This window comes from Triturus cristatus, chromosome 2_1 (assembly GCF_964204655.1).
Source record: "Triturus cristatus chromosome 2_1, aTriCri1.1, whole genome shotgun sequence".
In the NCBI taxonomy this organism is placed as follows: Eukaryota; Metazoa; Chordata; class Amphibia; order Caudata; family Salamandridae; genus Triturus; species Triturus cristatus.
The window spans coordinates 498,072,219-498,085,364 of NC_140581.1; the positions used below are offsets into that span (position 1 = coordinate 498,072,219).

The 13,146-nt window shown below is 47.4% G+C and overlaps 1 protein-coding gene across 4 annotated transcripts in view; it reads right to left on the reverse strand.

Moving 5' to 3' along the window:
* Positions 1-13,146, reverse strand: part of BDP1 (BDP1 general transcription factor IIIB subunit) — a 1,439,438-nt gene that overhangs the window by 683,790 nt on the left and 742,502 nt on the right. For all 4 annotated transcript variants that reach the window (XM_085632357.1, XM_085632359.1, XM_085632358.1 and 1 more), the window contains exon 26: positions 2,951-3,164. In XM_085632357.1, coding sequence (XP_085488483.1) covers positions 2,951-3,164 — 214 coding nt within the window. The remainder of the gene's footprint in view (positions 1-2,950; positions 3,165-13,146) is intronic.

Sequence of the window (13,146 nt, forward strand, 5' to 3'; positions counted from 1 at the left end):
GAGAAAGCGCTCCATGTTTCCCTCCTCATAGCCCTCCGGAAAGCCAACGAATCTGAGATTGTTACGTTGGGCACGTCCTTATGCATCTTCTGCTCGGTGCATGAGGCCCTTTTGGACGGTCTCCATCGCCGCCACCTTTAGTTTCAACTCTGCAACGTCGTCCTCCACCCCAGAGATACGCATCTCGGCCTCCGTGATCCAACCCAGCGCATTTCTTAAGTCCTGCCTCAGCAAAATAACATCCGCACCAACTGCCCCTATCTTGGCATCTAACATGTCCCTGGACTGGGTAATGGCGTTCATCAGGGCCGCGTTGTCCGGTACCGCTCCAGGTTGACCTCCAGTGGCCCCCGCCCCCGGAAAACTTGTCGATGGGCCCCTGCTTGGCCGCGCCACCGCCACCCTTGTCTCTGGTCATGCTGGTGCCGCGTGCACCTAGGGCCGTCCCGCCCCCGCTCGAGCGATGCACAATCTCAGCGGACAACTGGTCCCACGGCCCGATCCGAAAGCCGACCGGGCCCCGGGGCCAAGCGGATCGCACCCTCTCACGTCGGCTAGGATGATACGCAGTTCACGACTTCCCCAATAGTCCGTCCCGCACATCCGCAGCTCAAACCAGCGGGACTCTTTAAGCAGGCCTCAATGGGGGCTACGGGGTGCCAGCCGGCGACCCGATCCCCCGCATCCGCTCCTTGACTCAGACGTGCCACAAAGTCCCACCACTGAGTCCCCTCCGTAGGGTATCGTCGTGAGGCGCGGGGCCACCCTCAGGCTTCTACCCCAGCAACACCAGGTAATTGCGACTGTCCGCGACCGCAATTCTGTGGGTCGCAACACCCCAATGCAGACTAGGCGTCTCTCCGCTCTCCCAGCGTGACCAGCCTTGCAGCAGAATGAAGGATGCGCTACCACATCACAGGCAGACCCCCACGCAGATCCTCTCCCGCGGCCCGAACTAGAGCTGCCGATCGTCGTCCATGGGGGGGGGGGGGGGGGGGGTGACCAAGGCCCAGTCTCCGCTGCCCCCCCGGTACCAGAGGCAAGGCAGCCAAACCAGATCCCCGTAACCCCCCGCGGTCCGACTACACCGCCGATTCCACCGCCACTCCAGCAGAATGGGACACCGCCACACAGAGGCCCACTGCCCCTGTAGCCGGCCGCCTCCGCCCTAATTTGCCTCCGGTGCAGCACCGGCCCAGAATCAACCGCCTCTCCTGCCTTGCACACTCCTCCTTACCGCCGCGGCCCGACCAGGCCGCCGGATCCCTCCACCTCCTCCTCGCTGGGCTCCACTTTGCAAACGGAGGACAAGCCTCCCGCCCCAGGGCCGGCCGCCCTCTGCCGCCGGGTGCGTCCTCCGGCTCAGCCGAGCTCCTTCATCTGCCCCTCTCCCGCAGTGGGAACGCGGCACGCAACCCCTGAGGCTTCCGGTGCACCGCCAGGCCTCTCCCGTGTTGCGGCTGGATCGCGGCGCAGCCTCGGCCCCTGGCTCTCAATTTTCGCAAAGGGGGGAGAACAGGGTGCTACACCTCCGCCACACCGTTCGGTGCCACCATCAAGACCGGGATGCCAGGATAGATGTCGGATGTGTGTCGGGCTGGCGGAGCCGGCCTAGAATGCGACTGCCATGTTGGCTCTCCAAGCCACGCTCCCTAGGCTTGCATTTTTAAAAAATATAACGTTGTATTATGCTCCATATGCTTTTTAGCTTTGAGTGATTAGCATGCATACATTGGTTATATAATGGCATCTTTAGGATTCATAGGACTCAAATCAAGTAACCTCCACCCCCAACATGGAGATAACAATACGAATTTTGGGATTTCCTAGATCTGTAGGGGTGGGATGTCTAACCCATGAGTGCAAGAACTCAGTCCAATGCACTATCTGAGGAAGAAATACCATTTGGACTTCACAGTTCTGTAACAAACCCACTAATCAATCATGAATAAGCAGTGTTGTCAGGTTACTTGAAGTTTCATGGACATAGTGGTAATCCGAACAACCTTTCATTCTTGAACACATTCCAACCTAGTACTAGAAGCAACAGGGATTTGTTGAAAACATTTATTTTTAGTCTTATTCTACTACTTAAAATGTGCAAAGTAACCAAACAGCTTGAAATTCTAAAAGCAATTATGCATGTCATAAACAGCCGAACAAATGACAGTTTTCTGACCTGTTTGTTAAGTTCCTAGCATCGTAGCAATTTCTACCTATTTCTAAGCATTACACTATGATTTTAGTCATAGCATTTAACAGCAAACTTAGCACTCTAGTTTCGTAAGGATGATCCTGCGTAAAACCTGTACAGCTGAACAGCTGTTCTTTATCAGAGTTCTGCCGGGGAAGGAAGTGTGCTAAAAGCAAGAGAACACCCACGGCTGTGCCTCCAGACCACACTTCAACTGAGAGCTGCTGATCCAGCAATGTGCGTGACTTCTAGGAATATTCTTAGCTAAAAGACCTCTCCTAATCAACAGAATATGAATCAAGTTTTCACCACAATTGTGCCTGTTCTATGTGCATCAGAAGCTTGCACCACTGTTGTATGGCTACATGGGTATGGCTACAATTAGTGTGGTGCAGCGGCCAGGGTGGCTCACGCCGGAACACGGGGGCTCACGGTTCGATCCCCAGGGCCAGTGGCAGGTTAGCCCAGCACCTTGTGACTCTGGGCAATAGCTTGCTTAATCTTCCCGACGGCCCCCAGCGCCGGGACACCTCTCTGGAGGTAGCTGTGAGCTTTACAAATGCTGGTATTTCATTTATTTCATTTATGTGCATTGCACAGCTGTGTCCAAAATAGTAAGTGGGGCTGAAATGTATACAAAGGACAGAAAATATTAGCTGAATCAGAGATAAAGAAAATAGGATGATTAATTTCAGGAGCCTGCTGACAAGAAGAGGCATAGGTACAAGGGCAGTTAAAATGCAAAATTTAGCATACCACAGACGAGGGGCTGACCGATCTGATTTGTTGTGCTGAAGCTTGCACTTCATTTGTGTCTTCAAATGAAACACGTTGAGTCACTTTTCTGCCAGGGGCTCTGATGAGGTTTGGCCTCGGCCTAAGAAGTCGTCCTCTTATTTGCTGCGTGGGACTTAAAACATCTTTTTTTCCATCCTCATGAGAAGGGAGCTTACTGGTGGAACTGGTAGAACTGGAAAAAATGAAAATAAAGCCATGTTTAATTTACAATGGGCAAAAATGGTCTGAATTAACTAGAAGACAAGTGAATTTTTTAAGAACTCTTTACTTCATTATAAAGTAATAAAGCATCATCTTGCACGTGTACAAACATCACAAGCCAAGCAATTGTATATTTTCTAGTAGACAGTGAAATGTATTGTGCAAACTTCAACAACATATTGCTGTAAAGCATACTATGAATTGGGCAAATGAGAGGGGAGTAGGGTCCAACTAATGCTACAGTAGCAGCATGGGAGAAACATCCTAAAGGGCTGAAACTTAAATATATATTATTGATCTACAACAAGATCAGCTAGGGCTATGGTGCAAAGTCCACTGTAAGAACCAGCTGTCGGAGGGATGGGAATGCAGCGGGGGGATCAGTTTTGATGGAAATGCCATCAGGAGGGGGAGGGTGGCGAAAGCATCACAGAGGTTTACCTTTTTAAAAAGACAGATATTCCATTCATAAATTCTGATGCCAATTTTTTTTAATGCATATAAAAATCCTAGGCCTGGGTAGAATTTCAATTACGGCAGAGTATTTGGAGTAATTTTAGTCATTCGGCGTAGCTCAATAATTACACAAATACTCCTCTTTGGGTAATTAAGAGTAATATGGGAGGAAAAATCCTAACGCAAAGGCACATTTAGCAAGCGGGAGCAGCCACTTGCTCTCACTATTCATGTTCTGTTGCATATAGTGCTATTTCTTATCACAAAAAGCAATCTTGTGTCCATTTTTGCACTAAGAAATAGCGTTAAATGGAGAATTACTCTTCTTACATAATTCAAGTGTAATCTCGCTGAATCATTAGGTAATTCCGCATGTTTACACTACACTGAATTATGCAAGTTACCCCACCCCTAATTCCCCACCTTAGCCCACTCCAGACTCATGACAGGGAGGTCTGGGGCCTCCCATTTAAAAACAAAAAAATCCAAATATCTTTTTTTTTTTTCCAGTTTACATAACAAACACAGTGTCGTTGTAATAGTAACAAACGCGGAGGACATTCATAATCTACATTGTTATAGAGGCAACAGAAATTCCACATAAGGTCAGTAAGACCATTAAAAGGGACATTGCTTCATATTTCAATACACTACCATAAGAACACGGACGATGCTTTATTCTCGTAGTGATTGGCCATCATGTCCCAAGGATATATTTGGGCCTGCACCTGCCTCTATAGGGGTTATTCAGTATCTTCTATCAAGTCAAACCCCTAAAAACTCATCCAGCAACCCCAAAAGTTTCGCACTTTGAGGGCAGACCCTGGTTTCCTAGGAGACCTTTTCTGCAGCCATTTATAGGTCCATCCCTTTCTCCATTCTTCTATTGTGGGAACCTCAGCTGCCTCCCATCGCCTGGCTAAATCGCGTTTAGCCACAACTAAGCCCAGGGAACTAAAGAGTAGCTGGGATGTAGAAGCATCAACATAATTTGGGATACCCAGAAGGACAAATTTGGGGTCTACCGGGAGGGACATCTCTAGGACCACAGTGAACTCTTCAATGATTATCTTTCAGTAGGCCTGTATGGTTGGGCATCCCAACAATGTATGTAGAAAATACCCCCTGGCGGTCCGACATCGAAGACACGTCGGGGTCTCTGCCCTCCCCATCGGGGGCAATCGGTCTCTATCATAATATATCTTGTGCAAGATTTTATAGTGAATGAGGAATACTCTCCCTGGGGGGCATTAAGGCCGCCTGCTGATCAAATTCTTCCATGTCTCCCGTGTCACTCTCCCATTTATCCCGAAGTCTACCCAGATTATCAGGCATATTATTGTTTAGTGTCTGATATGTGAGGGACACTACTTTGCTCATTAGCTCCTCCTGCAGTAATCTCTCCTCTAGCGGTGCATATTCTGGTAGTTCGGCACCCACTATTCCCTCCGCAAACCATGCATGGCGCAATTGTGCATACTTTAACTGGGACCTGTGGAGACTGTATTCACTACAAAAGGTGGCTAGGAGTTTGAGCTCCCTTCCTTTAAAGATATCTCTTATTGTGGAAATCTCTCTGAGTCACATTCCTCTCCATAGTGGCGTTGCTCTGGTGACTCTGCAGGCCCACCCCATTGATCTTGTCGCCCGTTCCCATACTTCTAAGATAATCCTACCTACAGAGTGGTCTCTCGATGCATGTGTCCATTCGTTGAGTGGAATTAAGTGTGCGGCCCAGTAGTGGGCCTCAATGTCAGGCAATGCTATTCCTCCATTGTAGGGGTTTCGTTGTAGCATCTTTAGCGCTATCCTGGGGTGTCCAACCAGCCTTATATACTACCACAACTCTACGGCAATGGCAGTGAACATTGTCCTAGGGAGTGGGCGGCATGTGTTTGGAGGGTGTAAAGGAGCTTGGGTAAGGTAATCATTTTAAAAATGGCAGGTGTCCTAATAAGGAGAGGGGAAGGTCTTTCCACCTCTCTGCATCTTCCTTAAAGATGGATATTACCTTTCCACTATTGTGGTGTCGCAAAGATACCAAGATAATTAAAACCCTCCATAGTCACCCTTAAGTCCCAGGTTTGCATCTGCCCAGGGCCATATATCGTGGACTTATTCCAATTAATCTTATATCCGGAGTGTCCCCTGTATTTCTCTAGGGTGTGGAATAGGACAGGTATAATTGGCATAGGTTCTGTTACATATAGAAGAATATGGTCTGCGTAGAGGGAAATCTCCTCATTGTCATCATTGGGGATAATTTTGAAACCACAGACCCCTGACTATGTTCGAATAGTACATGCTAAGGAATCCACAGTAAGCGCAATAAGCATTTGCAATGCAACAGGTATCGCATCAGTTAGAGTTAAGAGTTATTGGCATTGTAATTACAATTTTACGTACACGATAAATACCTGTACTGCTGGTTGACGTATTCACTACGTGAGAAAAATACCTCTTATTCCAGGTGTCAACTTGTGAATGTGGCATAACATTTGGAATCAGTATTTTAACACACCACATTCCACATGTTTTGACTCTTTGACGGTCTTTCCCCCCTGTGAATTTCTGTAGTTGTCTGGAATGTATTAGTGAGAAAATCTGAATGTGTGTCAATTACCACGCAACTTGTAATTCTGATCCATGGATCTGAATTGAGTCCCCGACATGTAATGAGATCCTCTAAGCGAGTAACTACAGCACCTATTAGTAAAGCGCAAAGAGATGTTTCAGTCTGTGGTGTGCGCTATTTGAAAGATCAAATGGAGCAGAGAGCCGGGTGTGTTAGAGGAGAATTGTGACAGCAGTGAAAATAACGGAATACATTTTAAACAAAGGATGTAATTTTAACCAAAAATCAATTTTCCCCAGGCCTTTAGGTCAGAACTGTGTGGTTTAAAACGGAATTTCATTGTGTAAGTACTAATAGCTGGTACGACTCCGGGCTGTGCCCCGCCTCTCTGGAGCCCCCACCTATGTATCCACTGGCACCATACAAGCTAGCAGAGATGGCGCAATGTACTAACAGGGCGTGGGGTTTAGAGCACCCCAAGTGTCACTGTACTTGAGGCTTCTGAGTGCTGGTGTACATTTTGTGGTATAAAATCTTGATTTCAGCGCTTTTGCTCAAAAAGTGTTTCTCTGCTCAAAAACCAATGACATTCTTTTTCTTTTGTGGAGCCACCTTACTTAAATAGCGCCTCGAGGCCTGAGTCTTGTATGTTTTCGTGGCTACAGACCTGTGCATGCAGACCAGGGGTGCAGTGGCCTACCGCAAGGGACGACGCGCAGCTCTTGCCGGACTAGTCCCTTTGGTGAGACGGCTGGGGCATTCAACGTCATAGTGCTCACCGGGGACCCCTGGTAGCAGAACAGCAGAGGCGCTCTGCCCCCATCAAAGCAGTAAATCTACCTCGTGCCCGGGAGGAGTCGAGCCATGGTGCATGCATTTCATATATTGTGACACCAGCCCCCGCTTGATCTTGTCCCCTGGCCCACTGACATTCCATGTCATCACCGTAAAGGTAAGGGCCTGAGCTGAAGTTTCCATGGCCATTGTGTACGTTTAGAAACTGTGCTAATGATGTGTGGAAAGCTCATGAAGCCCTCATTTCGTCTTGTGTGTCCATGTCCTCCCAGCAACCTGTGTGACCAACAAATTAACAAGAACAAGCAATCTTTCCCCTACCCAATCAACACCCCTCCCACCCCATACCACCTTCCTGAATCACTTAACCATTCCACCGTAAAACGACTGTGTGCAAGCAGAGAAGGAGGGGTCTGTCACCCCCCCCCCCCCTCCCAACTATTCAGTGCCTAGGTACTTAATCACTAACATTAGAACTAACAAAACAGAAAAGAAGACCGATGAGAGTTTCAGCATGAACCCAGTCATCCATGGGGTGTCAGGGGCGTCTGTGGCATGTCTCGATCTCCAATTGCCAGTTTATTGATGTCATTTCAGGGGTCTTGGTGTTCAGGATCTTGTGAGTGTGTCTGTGTCAACTGCTGTGTGTCTCTACATCTTGCTCCAACACAGAAACTTCAGCTGCAAGGGGATGCAAACTCTCTACCTCCGAAAATAGCTCAGCCTCTCCCGATTCTGAGTGGGAGGCATGCAGTCGGTGGCAGTTTTATTTATTTTTACTATGGTCTCCTTCGGTGTCCATGGAAAGCCTCCCTCCTAGTCTCGTCTTACTCTGTGAATAAGGGATTTCAGTGCCCCCACATTGTGATCTGCGTCTTCCCCTCCATCTCCGCTGCTGGCTGTCTTTAGGTCTGTCACCCAGATTCTGAGACAGTCGTCACTCGATTATTAATTCCCTCTGTTAAAGATCAGCCATTCCTCTATCCATGCCCAGGCCTCCTCTGGTGATTGAAAGAAGTGTGCCTTGCCTTCGTAAAGGACTTATAGTTTTGCAGGGAACAATAACATGTATTGCAGTTGAAGGGCTCTTAGTTCCATTTTAACAGAGTCAAATGTACGCCGCTGACGTTGGACCTCATGGCTATAATCCGGGAACACCATAATTTTGGTGTTTTCATATGTATTCTCGTGTCCCGATCCAGGAAGTTAAGAAACGTCAGTATGATGGTCCTAGGTGGGCTCCTCGTGATTAGCTTGGCACTTAATGCCGTGTTTCTGTTCTGTTACAAAGCAAGTAGAGAACTGATCTGGTGGACGCGTGTCCATCAGCCACTTTGCCAAAAGCATCTGTATACTTGTACCTTCGGGCCCTCGGGAAATCCTACAAAACAGAGGTTATTTCTGCATACTCGGTTTTGTGCGTTTTCAGTGTGCCACATGACTTTATTTGTGCTGTGAAGCTCTTCCACCCCTTTCCAGAGATCCCATACTGTGTCTTCTAACTCCAAGATTCAAGTCTCAGCCTCTGTTACTCTTTCTGAGACATTGCGTAGGTCTTGGTGAAATGGAGACACTTCCGAGCAAACCTTTCCTATCTTGCCCTAAAGTACCTCTTTTGATGACTGTATTGCTTGTAATAGTATGGCATCACTCGGCAGGGGCTGTGTACCATCCTCAGTATCCACCTGAGGGCCCACGATTTTGGTATAGCAGTCCATCTTTCCCTGTCACGGATGTTTAGTGTCTTTGTCCTTCGCCATGATATTGGCCAATCAACAGTGTTGTTGGTTATGGGGCAAGAGTCCGGAAACCCCACAAAGATTATCACACAGTCGTCTATGAGGAAGAGGGGAGGGCAGGGGAATGGGGGCACTGCTTCTCTGTTTCTTATGCAGACTGCAGTCGTCGCGTGCTCCCATCCCTTTTGTTGTGCAATTATGTGGGCGCTATATATTACGCCGGTGTAGCTCGTTACAGCGGTCTGTCACTGTCCCCCTTCCCCCTATAATGCACACAACATTAGTCATCCTAGGAGGAGGTAAGTGGATATCCTCTCAATGTCTAGGCCAACCCAGTCTGAGACACGAAGTCCATTAGGCAGACTCACGGATATCTGATATAGGCCCCAGTCTAAAGCGATGCAGAGGTGAACAAGGCAAAGCAGCGCAGGGAGCAGAAGAGACTAACCTCAATGGACACGCACCCAGGACAGCAGCAATAGGGCATCAGGAGACGGGTTTCTGCACTGGGGGCAGTCAGGTCTGCTCACAATCGCCATCGGGTCAGCACTGGGGCTCAGCAACCCACAAGTCTACCGACACCGTACATGATGTTCCCCACTGTCCCACAATGTACCCCGGAAAGAAGGGGGGATTTTCTGCCTTGTTCATGTGGCCAGCCACAGGGGCTACCAGCTCCGGACTTCTCGCCACACCGGCCTCGCCTCTACTCTTGTCCCAGTTACCTCTCGCCGCTGTCCGTGTGGCCTTCAGCACCGTCTCTCCTTCACATAGCCCATCGGCATTTTAGGCAATTCCAAGTCCCAGCTGCGCAGCCCCAATCGCCCACGTAGTCCAATATCCAGAGTGTGCCCCCGCCGAGCGGCATCAGCCAAACAGGCCAGACCCACACAGTCCATGCAGGCCTCCGCTTTACAGCTCCACCACCAGAGCACCTTTCACCATGCCCGGTGGCAATCAATAGGATTCTGGCCCAGGTGTTCCTCTTCAGCACTCACCCACACCTCCATTCGACCTCCCCACTCCACCCGCCTCACTAGGCCTCGGCTGCGTGGCCCCTGTCACCTGCGCAGCTCTCGGTACAGCTAGAGGCCCTTACCGTGGGGTAGAGGGGGAAGTTCCCGCGCCTATGGTCTGGACACTCTTCACATGCTGCCTCGGCCCTCTGCCACCATAAACACAGCCACCGGAGTGGTCAGTGCAGGACGTCAGCAGTCAGGCCGCCCTTGTATATTTCTTCAGTCTGCCTGGACTACGCGTATCCCGATTTCACAGTTCAGTGGGGTCCCAGGGTTAGAGCCCATCGGATGGCCACTCAGAGGTGTGACGCCGTTGTGTAGCTCACCAAGGGCGTAGTAAATATCCCCTATAATGGCAGGATTCTTGTCATATTAATCGGCTCTGGCTGGAGCTCACAGAAAGTGCGACTTACTCGGCCATGCTTTTGGCCACGCCTCGTGGGGGCCTTCCATTTTTTAACAATTGTCAATCTGGCAGAAGTTGTCAGATTAATTTACAAGTGGATGGTGATTGTGGAGATAAACCATCATCATTGACCACAGGTTCTATATGTAACTGTACAATGGTGATGCCTTTTTTTGCCAGATAGGACTTTCCTTCAAAAGCCCTTAGCATGTTCACCAGATATAGTAGTAAGACCCTGTCTTGTTGCACCTCCTCCAGCAGCATCCCAAACTGTGAAGATCACTTTATGTCTCCTTGGTGTTAACTACCCTCATAGTCATACACTCTCCTTGTGGTCCTCTAGAAGACTTTGCCACTCTGCCAAATGAAGACCCAGGAAATTTCAGGAATGTCCAATTGGAGTTTAGCAGTTAATTTCTTGATATATATATATATATGCATTTAGAAGAGCAGATTAACTTGGAGTGTTCTAAGTGAGAAATAGCAAGTGTTGTGTCCCCCTAGGAAAAAGGGTAATTCACTCTTGTGATGTCTCTAGCCCCTACCTGTTATATACTATGCTGTGGAGCCCAATGAAGTAGCTGGGTCAGCCTATAAACATCCTAACTTTAACATGCCACAGTCAAACAAAGAGCCTAACATAGGGGGTGACCCTCCAGCCCACATCAGGTACCTTTCATCTGTCATGTGTGGTAGAAATTCTACACTCCAAACTACTGGAGTCAATGGGGATCGATAACTTGTGACTTGGTGTCTTTTCTACCTTAGAGCTGACCTCACAAACCAGTTACTCTTCCTTCCTTGTCTCTGTAGGATAAGTGCACTACTCCTTGGGTTGCACCACTGAATCCTACTGTAAGCTTACATCTCAATTTTGAGACATCTAAAGCCAACAGGTAAAGCCCACAAATTAGCAGCATTTCTGTCCTCTTCGTATACTTAGTACTGCTTCCTCTTTTTGAGGGAATTTAAACCGTGGCAATGTACTGTTAGAACTGGAATCATTGGGTAGTAGTAACAATACAATATTGTGTCTAAGTTGAATGAAGCATGCCCATCTTACATATGCAAGGGAGTCTCTGTGGGCAGCATGGGTTCTTCTCTCTCCCCCCGAACATAAGCGAAACCCAGAAAATAAATTATGGAGTGAGTCTCTTGATTTGCCATGAAGTGTTGGTCACAGCACCACAATACAATCAACATAGCAAGACCTGTCAGGGAACTAAACATAACATTCCGCCATTTTCTTGAGCATGAAATAAGCCAAGTAGAAGTGAGACAAAACTTAGACAGGGCCAGACTACGAGTCTGGAGTGAACATCGGGCTAGGAAGGAGGCCATCATAAAAGCAAAAGCAAAAAAGTGCAACAGTACAATTAAATCAGCCTTGCATTGTTCTGTTGAGTTATCTAAGGCTCTCTTAGTCTATCTCAGTCTCCACCCTATTTTCTTGATGTTGTTTGTTCCTTGTCTTTCTCTGCAAATAGTCACAATGTTGAGAGATTTCCTCTTCGCAAGGGTCGTTCTTCCGACCTCGTGAAGCAACAATATCCAATCATTTTTATATATGCTAATAATCAATTCATCTGGCGCCAGTTTTTTTTCTTCATTTGGTGATCAGTGAACAGCCTGTGAGTGGGGATCATGTGATTTAAGTTGTATATTGGTGCAGCAGAGTGTGAAACAGTGTCTGCACAATCACTTCCAGCATTGAGGTTCGATTAATGCCTGGGACTCCTCTCATACCAGGACTGCAAAGATTTCTACTTTTCCATAGCCAATGTGTAGCAAAGGTTTAACAATTTCAACAGAAATCAAATAGATAGTGTAACTCTTTCAGTCACCCTTGACCATCTGTACATTAAAACAAAATTTAAGTACCCTTCTACCACTGAGTACAAGTCATGTTGGGCCACAGGTGAATAATGTATAGGTATTTACAAACAGTCTAGCATCAAAGATACTGTCAGAATTGGAGACTAAGTGATGGTCACTGAAAGTATCCTGAGCATATAAGATTAGACTTTTTTTTTTTTATCGGATCATACAATCTGTGAACTCGATGCAAGTTCACCTTCAATCTGGAGAGGTCAACAACAAAAATATGTCATTCCAGCAATTAACATAATGATAAAAACCTTCACGGCGAATTCATCCTGGTGACAAGTGTTGAGATCACAGGCATCACTAATTTGTTTTACTATTCAGATCAGCAAGATGTATCCTTGTTCGACGCTTTGCCTAACACACTACCGCATTTCTTCAGTCACTGGGTAGCAAACGCCATGATCGCCCACACACACAAGGAGTGAGATGCCAGGTTGAAGCTTCACCTACCCATCCAGGTAATGGTAAGAAAACTGCAAGAGAATGGAACGAGCCGAAAGTAACACTGACCATAACCACAGAGGATCTGAAAATGCATTGAGGAATGTTCCAACAAAGCTGTTTCGGAGGGCTTAGGCTCCACGTCACAAGTAAGATCAATAAACACACATATAGATAACTAAAGATGAATCAGTAGTACATACAGGATTAAAAAGAACTGAATGGCATTATATATATAGTCCTGTTTGTTAGCTCCCACAGCTGACTGAACTCCAAATTAGGAGGTGAGGCCATAAGAGTGAAGCACAAGGGGTGACAGGTGAAGGGTTAGGATCCACAACATGAGTTGACACAAACCTTTTTTCGCTTTTATTCACCCCCCACGCCCCAACAGAATATCCTGCACTACAAGAAGAAAAACTGGTAGGTGCACATCCATTTCAAAGGCACAGTTATCACAAAAATCAAATGTGCTCATAATGTATGAGTAGTCGGTTCCTTCTAGGCAACACCTGACCTCTTTATGAAAGACTGTCCAGACCCCGATTAAGATCTCATAAAAATACAATCCCCATTGAGATTGAAATTCGTTGGCACTGCCATGGAGTGCTGTGGTGCACATATTAAGCAGACAG